The sequence below is a fragment of the Morone saxatilis genome, unplaced genomic scaffold, assembly GCF_004916995.1.
Source record: "Morone saxatilis isolate NCDOM2014 unplaced genomic scaffold, NCSU_SB_2.0 Contig5, whole genome shotgun sequence".
Classification (NCBI taxonomy): Eukaryota; Metazoa; Chordata; class Actinopteri; family Moronidae; genus Morone; species Morone saxatilis.
The window spans coordinates 12,262,333-12,279,334 of NW_023340095.1; the positions used below are offsets into that span (position 1 = coordinate 12,262,333).

The 17,002-nt window shown below is 40.2% G+C and overlaps 1 protein-coding gene across 1 annotated transcript; it reads right to left on the minus strand.

Moving 5' to 3' along the window:
- Positions 1-2,879: 2,879 nt before the first annotated feature.
- nr4a2a (nuclear receptor subfamily 4, group A, member 2a) lies at positions 2,880-9,092 on the minus strand. Its single transcript, XM_035677260.1, has 8 exons — positions 8,926-9,092; positions 8,313-8,414; positions 7,221-8,092; positions 6,594-6,723; positions 6,256-6,419; positions 5,606-5,808; positions 5,261-5,439; positions 2,880-5,142 (listed from the first exon to the last, which is right to left on the minus strand). The coding sequence occupies exons 3-8, from the start codon at positions 8,088-8,090 to the stop codon at positions 4,886-4,888; spliced, it is 1,803 nt and encodes a 600-aa protein (XP_035533153.1). The 5' UTR covers positions 8,091-8,092; positions 8,313-8,414; positions 8,926-9,092; the 3' UTR covers positions 2,880-4,885.
- Positions 9,093-17,002: the final 7,910 nt, after the last annotated feature.

Genomic DNA, 17,002 nt, shown 5'->3' on the forward strand with positions numbered 1-17,002 from the left:
TCCTCATCATTCACAGCTTGTCGCATCCCTTCATCCTTCATACATGGCTGCTGAATTGATTGTCTGTTTAGTCCTATGAATGATAAAGCTGCTCTGGGCCACAGGCTGAGAGGGACAGACACGGCTCACTTCCATCTATATGCAAGGTGGATTTCTTTTCCTGCCTCGCCACTTGGAAATCTGCTTTTTGCATTATTTATTGGACAATCATCAGCATTTCAATATGGTAAATCAAATAGTCACAGTAATATAACTATAGGCAGTCATATCCAAAGGGCCATCATTCGACTCATTATTCATTCATTTTGTTTAGAGCTATAGTCGTCAGGACTCATGAGATTCATAAGTTGTGTAATCAACATGTTTTACTGCGCGCACAGCAGCCTCCCTGAACAGAGGGAAAGGTAACATGAAAGGAAGTGATTCTGAGCAAAGAGTGTGTAAACCGAATGTGCTGAATGAATGAAAAGTAGCAGAATTAATGAAAAGTTGTATGTTACCACGGACTGCTGATGAGACTGGGTGGAATATAACCTCTATGGGAAATAGCAAGGTAAAAAAGCAGAGTGCACTGACATGCTGAAAAAGTCATACGAGTTGTTTAAATCACTTTCATTTCAATCAAAGTCGAGTAATGAAGAGCGTTTTATGCCGTTGCAGTCATAAAGCAGTGCCATGTGGATCTATTTTAGGTCTTGCACACACGCTTTCTAATAAGATTTTCACTTTGTACCTTAAAATAACTTGTGATGCCACGCATAAAATGTAAAGAAAGATAATACTTAACTGTAATTTACTCTAGGCTTAATCCAAGTCAGAGAAAATTACATGTTGTGTCTGAAACTCATATGCTGTATAGACAGAAGGTAGATATCAACGCTCTGTATCACACAAGTTTGTAGCATGCGTTACATGTGCATCTTTATAATTATTCTCCCTCTGTATCTTTCACTGACTGCTGCTGCACTCTGTTCTTTGCGGTTGAAAATATAACCAATTTCTACTTCACCTAAGCGTAATTCCTGTAGCAGTTTTTTGCAGCAGTGAGTTTTCCTCTTCAGACGTCTGCCTACCAAGTTCTCATGTAGTGCAGAGGTGAAAGGTCAAGTGCTCTCCCACCACTGGGGATCAGATGAGGCTAAGGTCTGGCTTATCTTGGCCTCCCAACATGGTAATTCACAGACTAAACGTAAGTCGTAGCCAACACTGTTGACATACAAACCTTTTTACAAATAAAAGACAAAAGAAAGTATATCCTCATTGTTGAGGAATGGCTCCTTATGTAACTTGATTGTTTTGTTAATGGTCAAATGACTGCAGCCAGCCACCAGACTGAATACATCTACAGCAGAGCTACAGCCCTTTAAATCCGCCAAGCGCCACATGTGTGAAGCTGTCAAATTGCATCACAGAGTTAGACGAAAGTGCAGCAGTGTGCAGCTGTGCATGCAACATAATCCATGATCGTCACAGTGTGCATGGTGCGTGTGTGTGGTAGCATCTAATGTGCGAATGTGAAGCAGTGTTCTCAGAAGCTGGGACCCAGTCTTTATAACTCCATTCCTTTCTCACTTTGTGCACAAGCACTTAGCAGCACACGGCATAGGCTCTGTCCCCATCCACTTCCACCTGCAACCGGCTTCAGTTTGTTGTTCTGTGTGCTGGAGCTGAAGACAAGACTGAACAACTGGAAAATGATTTCTGTTGTTTTTTTTTATTCCTAGCCCTACTTAGGCTGACACAATCATAACCTTCCTCTGATGTCAAGAGTGGGGAGGAAATTAAGTCATAGGCTGGTAATGAATTTAGACTCCAAGTCATCCAGCATATATAATCATCTGAAAAAAAAAAACACTGACAGAAGTATTAGCTACTTGTGTCATGTTTTATTGTGTCGAGATAGACATGTTTAAAACCTAACTGTACTTTGAGTCAATAGAGAGAACTTGTGACATTGTAATGCACCCTTTCAACAGATCTGCTAAATGTCAGCAAACTGGTTCTGAGTGTAATCCCAATTTGCCTTGGAATTAGCACTTTACAGTGACGATCTAATTATTTAGACAATTTATTGCCTGCTGCTAATATCTCTCAAAATAAGCTGTTCCCTTCATCTTGATCATGTGATAAATGTGGAATCACTGAGGATAAGTCCCAGACATGCCTCAGAGCTTGGCGTCACTTCTCTCTTCTGATAGACTAAAGGAAAGGCTTTGTGACAGCGGCACTGCTTCACTCGGTGCGGGCCAATCACTGTTTTATATACATTTCTAAATTACTTTTCCTTTCCTGCCATATGCAAATTTGGGTGCGCAGCAACATCTCAAAGTGGCTCGAATTGTAATTGTATGAAAGCAATCAGTAAACGGGATTAAAGGATATACAGTAGGACTTTTACCTGACTGAAAACAGAGGCGGGCTCTCCGGGTGTTTGCGGGAGGTTGGGTGGTAATAACTGGCTCACTATTTAGGGTACTTTTCATTAACCAGCTTCGGTAACAACTTTAATGTACAGCTGTGATTGTAGGGGGAAACGTGCCTGTGTGTGGCATCAGCATCATATCTTTCTTGGTCACTTAAAATTACGCATGAGGTGCAGCGCGGTGACGCACATTGTAAAGCGGTGCCACCTGTGCGCAACCAGGATTCACATTTCACAATAAATCTGTTCTTTTCAGCCGCACATTGGACACGTTTTCTTCTGAGCAGGTCGCTGGTAGTCGGCCTTTTATTGTCTGAAAACTGCATGTTTAAGTTCTAGTTCTGGTCTAAGTTGTCGGCAGGGTAAACTGGGTTTAATTAAACAGTCAGCGTTCACATGATGGAAGTGTGGCGATTTGAAGGAGCGCAACACAAACAAAAAAGATCTCGTATACAAATTGAAATAATGTCACATTTTTAATCCTTTGACTAGGAACAAGGAAGGTCGGTCCAGAAAGACAACCTTAAACTTTTCATTTGCATCAGCTTTCGCACCAGCAAAGAACATCCATAGAATAGACTGAATTATAAAATCCGATGTTCTTTTTTTGTTTTATTGTTCGCTCAAAATGTTACTTTATTTTGGGATTAAAACGAAAGATGAAGACTCTTATATTTAATCCACTGTAGCCTTTTCCTTTGTCAAATACAAATAGACATTAGAAAAAGAAAAGAGGTTGAAACAGCCTGGGATGTGTTTATGAAAGCTTCTTCTTTTTTTAACAATTTAAATATAAGAAATATAGACACGCATGCAGGAGAGAGCTGTTCCCCAAATTAGAAGTGTATTAAAATGTAATTTAGATGACTGAAATATCCGCTCAGTTTTGGTGTAAATAAAATTATTAAAAATGGCTAAATAATAAATATGTGCAACATATTTTTGTGTAAACAAAAAAGAGAATTTAAACTTAAGACATGCCTAGGCCTTTCCTGTTATTTGCGACATGTTCACAGTCAATAACTTACTACATGAACTGAACAGATCTACACAATTTCACATTTAGTTCAAGTTAGATACTAAAATAAATAAAAAGAAATACCTATTATTATTACTTATTATTAAAATGGTTGATCCCTGCGCAAACAGGCCTGTGAGCGCTGATCGCAATACTTAGATACTTACAATAATTAGAAGTTTGAACTCGAAAATAATAATTTCTCTCTATTGGTAAAGTAGCTCAGTCCGATCAGTGAGGTCTGAATTTAAAGAATAAATTAATTTCAGAGAAACTATTTAGCAAAGAATTGATTTAAAAGTTTTATTTGTAAACATTAAATATTTCTTTCTCTCTAAAGTTTTTGAATCCGGCACCAAATGCGTTACAGAAGTTGTAAGTACATCATGATGTCAAAGATGTGGGCCTATATCACACACTCATGAACCTCTTGATATAAGGATGGAGTTTTTCATTTCCAGAACGTGTTAAATCATAACTACCTAGACGTTTATAAGACATAAAACATAGACAACGTGCTCAGCATGAACTTGGATGGTTTGAAATCGTTTAAATTGCACCATGCTTAGTGTAGCTCTTGGCAATAGAAATAATAAATATATAGAAACGTTTATATTCAACAGCAACAATACTTACAGCACATACAAACAAGGAATGTCTGACAGTTTTACAAACACCATGGGTCCCTCATTTTCTATACAGATGAGATATTTTTCCACATATGCGTCATACATAAAAGGAGTGCCATAACTACGAATCTGTATCAAATCTAGCAGACTACATAGTGTCCGGTATATATTATATATAGACATCACCTCAGCAAGTGCCTATAAAAGAAAAAAAAAAGAAAAAGAAAAACTAGAACATGCGTTGTCTTTTCTGGATACTTTTGGGATCCTGTCAGAAACACATAGGCACGAGTCAGAAAAGAAAAGAAAATTAAATCTTTTCATTATAACAAACTTTGTACACATGTTATAAACCGATGCATTGGAGGCATCACATAATCTATTATAATATACAGTGTATGTGCGTGTGTGCGTGCGTGTGTGTCCATATATATAAATGGAATATATTACATCTGAGTATGCTGAATCAGTAGAGCCGATGTTAAATAAAACAGTAAGTGATTGCAAGACCGGATTAACTTTGTTGACAATTTGTCCACTGGAGAGAAATTCCCCCGGATGATTCACTCGTTTGGCACTCGAGAAAACAATTTCAATGAATTAAAAGGCCTACAGAACAATCAAACTTTCTGTCTCTTCCTCTTGTTATTCTTTTTTCCCCTTTTTTTCATGAATCCTTACTCATAAATAGTGTAATGTTGTTCTATTAGCCTACGGAGCTTGCAAATATTCAGAAATAATAGCGTTAAAAATCTGTCAAGTCTGACTCAAACAGTCTTTTTGGAAGTTCTTTGAGGTCTCTCCATCGAGTCAGACTCAGAAAGGTAGGGTGTCGAGGAAAAGTTTGTCAATTATTGCTGGCGGAGGGACTAGATCTTCTAGTTTTAGGTAAAAGATACGCTGCAGACCTTGAGTACATAGTGTGCGCAGTTCAGGGAGCTTTCCCAAGAGTTTTGACAAGTAGTTGGGACGATTCAATCCACCGCCATTGAATGTCACTTGATCTTTGAGGCAGTTGACTATCTTGTTTTGGAGATCCTCGACTCTCTTGGGTTCCTTGAGCCCGTGTCGCTCTGAAATATAGAAGAAAATGACAAGGATATATTATTTCCGATGCATTCACGTTCTCTGTTTTTTGCATGCATTGTAGCGCAGGCAGAGTTTCCATAAGCGCAGCCGCCCTTTACGCACCTGTTACCATGGCCAGAGCTGCGATGCAGGAGAAAGCTGAGATGTCTATGTTCATGCTCTGCAAGTTGGAAGAAAACTCCACGATAGCATCCACCCACTCTCCAAATCCACGGACGCACTGTAGCCTGTGTAGCACCACTCCATTACAAAAAATAAGTTTGCCTTCCACTGGGTTGGACCTGCAATTAATAAGAAAATGCCATTAATTACGCCCGGTAATAAATGGGAATTTAAGAGCCTTCTTATTATTGGGTAGCTAATAAAAGCCAAAGCAATGAAGCTTGAAGGAGGAGCTGATAATTATCCAAAGCCTGGATTGTTTTGTTTAATAATTACGCGGCTTACCTGTATGCCAGCCGCAGGACAAAAAGTTCCAAGAAGGCGGATTCAAAGAGGAGATCTTGATCTTGCTTCGGTAGATCAGAAAAGCCAGGGATCTTCTCCGCCCAGCCCCGGATGATCTCCATGGAGCCCGTCAGGAGATCATAGAACTGCTGGATGTGCTGAGTGTTGTCTCCAGCCATTTGGTAGTCAGGGTTAGCCTGGAACTGGAATTTAATTTAAACAGCGCCTTAATGAGGTCCTTTAAAATATATAATCCGTGAAATTGCAAATGCCCATTTCCAAGAGGGAGAGGGTGCTTTTTTACTATTAAATTCGTGTCGTCTTTTTTATTAAGTTCTTTATTTCAACGCAATGTACTAAGGGAAAAATATGCCACATTAAAAGCCAGACAAAGTTAGGAATTCAGCGATGTATTACAGAAAACTTTCAAGGCAGTAAATTGTTACCTAAAAGCAGGACTAAATTAAAAAGGCCATCAATCTTGTTGTTTCTTCTGTTTTCAGCCAGACTTGTAGTTGTAACTCTGTTCTTTTTTCATTTAAGCATTGTGCCAGTGTGTGTGTGTGTGTGTGTGTGTGTATGTTTGTGTGCGTGTGTGTGCGTGTGTGTGTGTGTGTGCTATAATTCTTGGATCGTGGTACTTTACTTACTCTGGAGTAGTCCAAAGCAGACATGGAGGGGTTGGAGTCCACATGGGCCCTAACAAGTGCGCTTATGAGGCTCACCGGCGGCGAGGGTGGGGAGGGCTCCTGGGGACTTTTGGGTTTGGATGGTAGACGTCCTCTCCGACCTTTCAGATTATCCGTTCGGACAACTCGATTGGAAGAAACACATGACATATAAGTCACTCATATGCACTGCTGTGCGTAAATACTTAAATATGGTTTAAATAACAATCCAACACTCCATTACGCACGTTTTCTCAGTGTACTGGTGGGGAAATATAAACAACTGGTCTAAAATAATTTAATGCATGGCCTAAACATACCTTCTCTCACCATTCCGACGACAATGCACTTCTGGAAACGGCAGAACTGGCAACGATTTCTTCGGCGTTTGTCAACAGGGCAGTTTTTATTTGCTAAACACACGTATTTTGCATTTTTCTGAACGGTGCGCTGGAAAGAAAGAAAAGGCACATTGTCACTCAGCAGGCCTGTTTGTAAGGCTGTGTAACACGTAGAACACGGACTTGGGATTGCTGCACAACTGATACCAACATAAAAAAATGAAAAGGATGAATGAAAACGATATAATATCTGTCTCATCTCCTGTTTGGGACTGCGCTATATCAGCCAACAAGAGGGAATAGACAGTCAGAAAATACACATTCGTGGTCTTTCATATTTTACTTACTCCTCTGAGATCCTCTATGTGTGGATATATATGATTGTCACATGAAGTTATTTTACGCACGCACTTTAAGGTGTTGCTGGATAATATTTGGTGTAGCCCGCATTGGAAATGTGATTCTATTAAATGTTTAGGCTGTGTTATTATTATTATTATTTTAAAGATCAACTCACGGGCGCCGTGAATATTAAGGAACACACAGCAGATTTTTTTCCTGTAATAACAGTTACACTGATTCATGGTTCCTGTCATCTCAGCCCACCTTGAAAAATCCTTTGCAGCCCTCGCAGGTTCTCACTCCATAATGCTGGCAGGCTGCGTTGTCCCCACAGACCGCACACAGACCCTCGTTTGACGGAGATCCTCGGGACGGGGGCGATGGCACTTGGCTGTCCACCAGCTGGTGCCCGTGGCCGAGCTGCAGGGAGTGAGGAAAGGCCAGACCAGCCTGTTTCCGTATGGCGCTGGGCACCGCAAAGCTCTGGCCGTCCAGGCCGCGGTGCACGCCCGGGTTGTCGTGGTTCATGGAGACGTGTAGCGGCCCATCGAACCGCATCTGACAGCTGGAAACAGGAGTACCGGGCGGGGACTGCTTGAAGGAGAAGAGTGAAAGCCTTGACACCGGATTCTTGCGCTGGTCCATCATATGAGACGTGGCCGCAACATAGTTCTGGTGGAAACTGTGGAGTGATCCAGGGTCCTCCCACATGTGATTGGGCTGAACCTGGAAGTTTGGTGTGCTCGGGGCATGAGGTGAGGAGGGTTTGAAGTACATAGGCCCAGAGTGAGCCATCATTTCTTCCGACTGGGGTGGCAGGTGGCTCTGCTGATGGTAGTTGTGCATCTGGACGTCCTCTACCTTGATAGAGGACTGCTCTCCAGAGTGGGGCATCTGATACAGACAGGGCGGTTTAACGTCGTAACTGGTGTTATAGTTGTCCATGAATGTACTGAAACTCGGGAGAGAAGTAGTAGCTGTGATCTCAGTGTTGGTCAAGTCCATGCTAAACTTAACAAACTCAGGTGTTAAGAAGTCGCAGCTGTATTCTCCTGCGGTATGGTAGCTGTAGCTCTGGGAAGCAGGACTAGCTCCTTGAGGTGATGATCCATACTGAGCCTGAACGCAGGGCATGGCTGAAAACCAAACGGAGAAAAACACATCAGAATTCCTCAAATAAATGTTCAAACCGTGAAAAAAAGTTTTATAGTTTAGTCTATTTTTACTATTTTTACTCTAAACAGTGAATACAATAAATAAAGTGCTTTACATTAATGAGTAATTTCAGGGTAAAATCACAAAAAACAGTAACACATCTGTGTTTTTTTTATTTGTAAATAGTTTTCCATATCATACCTCAAGTCTTCTGACAGTGTTTCGGTGACACTTGAAATGGGTAATATCAGGAGTTGTATGGGTGTCAGGATTCAAGAAAGCGGCTCTGTTCTGGATCTTCCCCTAATAAAACACATCACTTTGACATTTACTAGATTATAAAATAAAACAATATCTAAAAAAAAGAGAGACAGATTTAGGCTAAACCATTGCGCACAAACTGTGCACAAATTCGAATTACGCACAGCATTTCGCAAAATGTCCTAAAAAATGTTGATACCGAAAGAATACGTGCATATAAAAATATAACAGCATAAGTCGTCTCTTGCTTTTGTTATTATAAAGTGTGGGCTTGTTCGTGATGAACAGACCAACTTCGCGCACTTGACAATAGTGACAACTTGTCCAGAAAGCAGAACGCTTAAGAATCCTCGCTAAATATATATTAAACATCCACAGATCTGAACAGCCTGAGCCAGACTCAGTTTTTTCCACAATGTCAGTTTAACAGTGAAAAGACGACTGAAAGAAAAGAAAGAGAGAAAAAAAGATTTAAAAGGCTCGGAGAATGCGCTGCAAGTATAAAGCGCAGAAAACAAATTATGTCGCCAAAGAAAGAGAGAGTGGATCTTACCTCTTTCACATGAGGATCGTGGCTTTCAATCCATGCGATAAGCATGCAGGGGGTATTCATCAATTTCTGTAAAAGCTCCAAATCATGAGCGTCGGTACCCAACAATGCCAGGCAGGAAAACCTTGTGACTCCGCGTACTGACAGCGACACGAGCTTCGACTACCCAGTCTGGCCAATGTGGCTTTGTTTATGTGAGCTCTGGATACCGTGGCCCACGTGTTTCACAGCGCTACGTCATCGGCGTCGACACCGACAAGGACCAATCCGCTTGGGAGCTTTCTCAAGCCCCAATTTTTCTGGCGAGTATGTTTGTCTTGTGGTATGTGTTCTATGTTGCTTCCCACATGGACATTAGCAGAGATGTAGTGGAGGGTAAAACCCCTCTATGCTCAATTCACAAACCTTTGTGTTTGCAGAGGACTTAAGTCACGCTTGTTTCGGGGCTCACATGAATCTCATGTTGTGTTATTTCATTGTATTTATCACAGGTGGGCAAAGTAAATGAGACAGGTAGTGATGAGCTGGTGGTTTTTGCACATATAGGCCTAATTAACTTTTGTTAATAGTTCTCTTCAAGTCACCTTTGTTTCCTCCACCACATTATCACACACAACTATTAAGTCATTTAATGTTGTGCATGATGCATTAAAGGTGAACTTCTAGGTTGCAGCAGGCCGGCATGTAAGGTAGAAACATCCCTGCTGATATTACTGAGTCTATTTATATCCTGATAGTTGTTATTTTTTTGTGTAAAATTGAGAAGAGTGTACACTGGCACATCTAGGCACAGTTATGTCACAATGAGGCTGATAGGCCAGACTCACTACACTCGTATGAAACAGGGCCTAATGAAGCGGGGGTCAATATTATTCTTCGTTATCTTCTGACAGGTTTTCTGTATTTCAATTGTGTTCCAAATTTAGACCTCAGATGGGGTGGGGTTTGCAGGGTGGGCTGCCTATTCATAGGGCTGCTATAGTGTATGTGAGCTGCTGGGGCTGGAGGAGGAAGGAGAAGGTGGGGTGGGGGGGTAATTAGTGGGCCTGCAGCCAGTTGTCATGGGGGAACCAATTTAGTCCCCAGAGAGGGAAACGTGATAGGAGCGGGCAGAATGGAGAGTGACGCAGAAAACGCTCAAGTTGACGCAGCCGCCAAAATAATCTTTTGGCCTTATTGTTCTGCAGCGATGGAATAACTGATCTCAGTGTAATCTTACACCAGCACCTTGTAGCCAATCAAGGTGGCCTAAATTTCTCTAGATGCATTTTGGCCTGGGCAGCAAGCCAAAGTGAGGAGAAGGGAGTGTGATGTGTAGATATATATGCCCCACATGCATGTAACAGCAGCCAGCATCACAGAGCGAGCAGCATCGTGTGTTATTTCTAGTGGAATGATGCTTTATTATACAACCCACAGAACAGCCATCAGTCTCAGAGCAGGTTTTTTTTTGACTGCCCTGTGCTCAGTGCACACAAGGACAGAGTGTGCAAGGAGGGGGAAAAAAGAAAACTGTACATCATGGTTACACTCACCTCTAGAGGACACTATTGTTCACCAGCCATACATCAACCAGCTCCTGTTTCTTACAATTAACCTTTTAATTAACCTAACCCCATTAAGGCTGTGTGGTCACGCCCAGTCGTTTTCAGGTGGGCTATGAGCACAGGATTTGTAAATTACAACTTTCCCACACACTGCACTGTAAATATTCAAGAAGCTAAATAATGTAGTAAAAGTTCTGGTGTTGTTTTTGATAAGTTGTAATTATCTTGACCTCCTCCACGCCTTCATGGTAGCCACTAATTAGACCACCCTTCACTTGCATTTTTTACAGTTGCCAAAAACCTGTGACTGTGTGCTGTAATTTACTGACCATACACATGTATTTATGTGAAGCACCTCTGCATAACAGTTTCAAAGTGTTTTATCTGAAAACATCCATGATGGGACGCTGCATGGTCACACTGTTTCTGTAATCCATTTACCATTTAGAATCTGGAATGAAAACACAATTAGCAGTTTAATTGGCCATTTTACTGAAGAATAATTAACTTCCCATTTATATGCACAATTAATTGACAGCCATTTGAAAAGTGAGGAGTTAGTTTTTAATCACACAGAAGTTATTTCCTGAGATTATATTTTTAACTTTGTTTGAAGAAATGTCTTCTGACATTACCAGTTTCAGTGTGCGACCGTGCACGCCTGTATACTGTGTGTGTGTGTGTGTGTGGGTGGGATGAGTACGAGAAGTGAGGTAGGGGATAGAAGAGAGAGAGAGAGAGATTTTTTCAGTGCCTTACAGACCCTCACAGCTCCCCATTATTAATTTCTCTGCAGGTACAATCAGAAAATCTGCAGGAAATGCACTATATTGGTTGATATGATGATCGTTTTCTCAAGGTCACATGATGCTGATGGACCCCAGTTACAGACAGACCAGCGGCTGTCTGCTACCTTAAAGGTTAACTCAGGGTGAGAGCCAGTAAATGAACAGTGATCACAAAATTACTCTTTTAAATTTGGATCCAGATGAATAGCTGTTAATAGCAAGTGTGCCAGCCACTTTTTGTCTATCATGCCTCACTTTCATCCTCATTTCAAATTCAAATAATAAACACTGAGGAGCTTTTCTAACCTCCATCAGTGTGGGTGCACAGGCAGTGAAGAGGCCAGACTAGTCACTACCTTCCAGTGTGGAAGTGGTCTTCATATTTTGTGCCACCTTCAGCATCTCTTGCATTTTGGCCAACGGTCCATTTAATTTATTAATTTATTTCATCTGGATATAAAGAGAAAGACTATGGTTTGGGTTATGAGATCAGAGCATCTCACTCACACAGACCACAAGATGAATTTATGTAGGGGAGCAAGACTGGACTCATTTCCAGAGATAATCAGATACTTTGTAGCACTATCATAATGAAAGTTGCTTTTCTAAAACTACCAGTACTGCATTTTATTAAAGATGTGGGATTTGATAGAAGTAATCTCTATCAGATTGTCCAATGTGTGCTGATAAAGTACTGCACTAAAGTGAACTTTTGAGGTACTTTTACTTTACATGAGTATTTCTCTGCCACGTGTTTCTGCCACTTAATATTGTTCTTGTATTCCACTACATTCATCTGCCTGCTATAGTATCTTTTTAGATTAAGATTTTAGATACAAGTCACGATCAGCTCATTAAAATGTGATGATTTGTTAAAGGTTAAGGGTTTAACAGCCAAATAGTATACAGAGTTGTTAAAATTAGCTCCTCCTGTTCAGGGATCACAATGCGTAATTCCTTACTTACAGAACACAAACTGGATCTCGACTGGGATCATTTTAAACCCAAACTGAACGTTTTTGAAGAGAGATCAATCAGGTGCGTCCTGTTTTATGGTGCTTTAATGTATTAGTTTGTATCCTGTATTGTCAGTTTCTCTTGTTGAGTTCTGGGTTTTTTATGAACTTGGACATTGTATTGTATTATTTTACTGATTACATGTGTGTGCATCATACTTGTGCATACTTTTATTTCAGTGGAAGACCTGAATACTTCCTTACTGTTAATGTATAAGCTGCACTTTAATGATGTACCTGGTCCTGGTAGTGTAACATACAGAATAATAAGAACAGTATTTCTCTCTGAAGTAAAGAGGAGCAGATATATAAAGTTGCAGAAACTGCACATATTTCATGAAGCACCCTTTTTTTTTTTTTTTTTACAAATTGAAATTTTGACCACATTTCTTGACAAAAGTATGAAAATACCTATGAGAAAACTCAGAAAATCTTTCTTTCTTTCATTTCTTAGTCTCTGATTGATCCATTACTACTTTACAGTAGTGAGCCCACAAAACTGGATACAAACTTGCAGGAGTTGTTCTACTCTCCTTAAATTGAAGCCTAGGTAGTTTGCAAAATTTGCTGGTCCCTCACACAAACCTCATTTCATTTCTAAGCACCAGCAGGTATCAAACTTTCTGAGAATTGAACAGCCCGACCCTGAAGGCATCCCTTTGCTCAGTGTCTTCTTTCCATTTCTAGATTCCCTCTTTACAAGCTTAAATGTCTACTTAATATGCTTTAATGCCTGCTCTTTAGAGCCAGGGAGCACTTCATCACTTTTATACACCTTTATATAACACACTGTTAACTAGCAATGCCTTATGGAACAGCTTGTCGTGCAGCTGGAAGGCGCCTCCATGGCATGATGGAGGTACCTGTTCACCATTCACAATGAGACAGTAAAATGGGAATAGAGGCCTCTGCATACTGCTGCTGTCTATATCAGTCAATGATGAATATTCATGAATCACAGTGTCATGACATGCTCTGTAATTGGCAGCAACATTAGTAATGACACTGCTGGTATCAAGTCCCTGCATATTCATGTGGTGGGGCAATATTTCCTCGTGGTGCTGTTTTTTTCTCTCCTCCTGAAAGTGAAAATGTATTCTGAAGCTGCAGGTGTCCCTGGTGCCACAATCAATTGCTGGCTGGATTGTGCCCCAGTGAAAATCAGACAAACCATTAGTTTCTTTGTCAATCTCTTTGATTAATAATATATCTGAATTATAAAAGGTTGGGAGGACTCTAAATAGTGTAAAGTGAATCTCTTTGTAATAGTTATGAATTCAGGCCTTAAGGACTCCTATACACCACGTTGTTGCCACTGGCTATTGGGCATTAAAAAGATTTCTTATAAAATGTATTGATGACTTTCTCCTAAAAGGTAACACACCAAATTACTAAATAATTTTAGTTACGTGAGAAATTATCCTATGTACAGTTTATCTCTTATCCAAATTGTTTGAGGTGTGAGTAGATTTGTCAGCTTGTCATCGCGGTTACACACTGATAGTGGGCACTGTGGCAGATTTTATTTTTGTACTGGAATTTTCTGCAACTTAATTTCGTCCCCACTACAGTGTCCTAGAATGGATGATGAGGGAATTGGATAAAGCTTTGCCTAAGCTGCAAGGCTTTCTCCTCTAAGCAGCTGGATGGGAGGATTTCTTTTTTCTCCTCATGGCTTCAGTTTAGTGCAGTGCACCATTCAAACTGTGGTGTAAGGAAGCAGTTCTGTTTCTTGACCAGCAGAAGGGGCAGTATTGAGATGGTAACATTGTTTACAACAAAGCAAATTTCATAGGCACACCACTAGTTATGCTTACAGTGGTGGAATAAGTATTCGAATAGTGTACTGATGTAAAAGTACCAGTACAGCATATACATGCTCCATTACAATTCCTGCATTCAAAAGTAAAAGTCGGAAAATATCACTAGTAAAATGTACTTGAAGTATCAAATTAAAAGTATTCATTCTGCCGTAAAAATGTCCCCATATCACAGATATATTATATATGACATTATTACATTGCCAATACAAACACATCAGTGTGTAATGTTGTGTGTTTACTGTTGTAGCTAGTCAAGATGGAGCTAGTTTAAACTTCTTTATATACAGTTACTGTAGGTAGCGGCGTAGTTCCCAACCAAGGGTCAGGCCCCTCCAAAAGGTCACAAGATAAATCTGGATGATTGAGAGATGATTAATTAATAGAAAGATGAAAAAGTGATTTTAATGAAACCATACGAGAAGTTTAGAGGGGAAATGTCTCAGAAACATGATCAAGTGCCCCAACCAGACTGCTTTTTTTGTCAAGTCAAAACGGTTGGGAACCACTGGTTTAATCTTTAAAAGTGTGTTTTATGTAAAATCTTAAACTGAAAGGTAATTAGTAACTATGTAAAATAAATACATTGAGAGGAGAATAAGTATAAAGTAGCATAAAATGAAAATACTCATGTAAAAATACCTTTTTTTTCTCCTTAAGCACAGCACTTGAGTAAGTATGCTTAGTATTGCTTTGAATGTTTCCTTGATAAATGCCTGCAAACTTTGGGAAAACAAATAAAAGATAGGATCCATACATTTTGAATATAGCTTAACTGCCACACTATGCCTTCTGTATGCACCTGCACTCTGCAATCCTTTCTGTCCTTTTTGCTCTTTTTTTCTTATTGATCACCAACTAAGTTGTATCTGTGCATTGCAGGAGGAGGCATAGCATTCCACAAGGCAGTAATGGGAACTGCTGTCTCTGCTAGCGGTGGCTTGTTTGCATTTTATAGCCTCACTCAGCTGGCAGAATACAAGACAGAACAGGTGAGAGTCTCTCAAGTGTTGCAGAACAATGCTTAGTGTTCTGTGTTGTTAACAAAGTCTTATTAATATACTTAGAAGGCCTCAGATTACATTTCTTGAATAAAAAATTAAAAAGCGGGCTGGTATATTAGATGTAGATCACAGATGTGACATCAGTTTATTCTGTGTAACTATAAAAAAGCAACTCAAGGACTAATTTTACTTTCTGTGCATCCTGTTCACTGTTCTTTCTAACAGATGGTAGATCGTTTGGTGCCTCTGTAACGTGTACAAGACACAATTGCAGTGAACTTAAATGGCTGTCATTTGTCTTTTTCTAATTTGCTTATCTTAGATAATCCTGTGCCATCATCTTCTTTACTAAGTACACATCTTGCAATTAGTCAAGTTTGCTTAACATGTCTCCGTGCAGCCCGTCTGCGTGCCACATGCAGATTTTGTGATTAATCTAGAAAGATAATATTTTGAAATGTTGTTGGGAGTGGAATATAAATAAGCATGTGATGTATTGTTTTTTATTGCTTGATGGTGTCTGACAGCTTTGTCACAGAAAATGCATGGCTTCTTTTTTCCTAAATCCATCATGAGGAATATAAAGACATATGCATAATAATGAAACACATTTATTAATATGTACTGTCCCCTGGAGTCACATGACAATGAAATGGATGACTGGTTTTCTTTTGTATGAAAGCTATAGGCCCGTGTGCCGCATGTAGAGGCGACTGAACAGGTAAAAACCATCTACATGGATGCGCTCCCACCCAGAGGAGCCCAGATAGTGGCCTGGCGAAGGTCTCGCAGGAGTTTAATGGGTTCCACGGTGGAGGAGGAGCCACTGACTCAGGTTAGATGCACTCACTGGGAGTAAGTTGCTTTTGTCCTCTATTTTGAAAAGAAAAGCTCATCCAAGCAGCAGGCTATTTGGTTTGAGTCCACCAGTGGTTTCTGGGACCTTAACCACTCAGTACAACCTTATATGTGTAATATTAAAGACAGGAAGAAAGGCTCTGCTTGATTTACACTGATTTGCCAGCTTGGATAGAGATGTTGTGAATGTATAAATGCAAACCTGTTTCTCCAACCTCTTATAGGATAAGTCTGGTGATATTTTTATTTATATATTTTGTTCTTATTTTCCAAAAATCCCATGAAAAAACAACCAGAAAAATAATGTATCTCAGTAACAGTGAGAAAAACGACACTGTCCAGCTGTTGTAGGACATGTTCATAGAATTAATCCAAAACAAACAAACAAACAAAACTATATATTTGTCACCCATTTTTCAAGATTTCAAGAATTGTATGTCTTGTATGTATTGTATGGAAGAGTCGCAAAGACATGAGAAAGAAGTCAAAAAGTAGTTGCTGTTGTTGTAGTATAAGCCACAGCCACTGACCAGTTATATGTGGTCCATGTTCTTTACTTGTTGCAATCCAACTAGTGCATGAGGTTTCATTAGCAAAAGAACTGATAAATCCCAGTTTTTCCAGTGCCTTAATTTTTTGGGAGCAGCTTTTTGAGAGGATCTTTCATGGCAGACTCTCGTTCAGCCCCTGCTTGCAACCACAAATGGGCATTCTCCATCCTGATGTTGCATAACCTCCTTGCCATTGTGATGGAGTTGCTTCCAAGCCGTCTCTCTGGGGCTTGATCTGTAAGGCGCTTCGCACGTCTGCTATGAAGTCTAGAGCAGCAGCGTGTTTAGGCTGGGAGGATTTCTCCCCTTAACAAGTCTACAGGCTTTAGTCCAGTCACCAAAAAAATAAACGATAGCTCTTTTGTTCTCTTCCAGTGAGGGAGAGCATCCTCTTGTGGTTACCATTACATACCAAATCAATTATCTATGCTGCTGGTCGGAGGCTTCCTAAATGTGGTTTGCCCCTTTATTCACTCGTGTTGTCTAACGGGGGGGG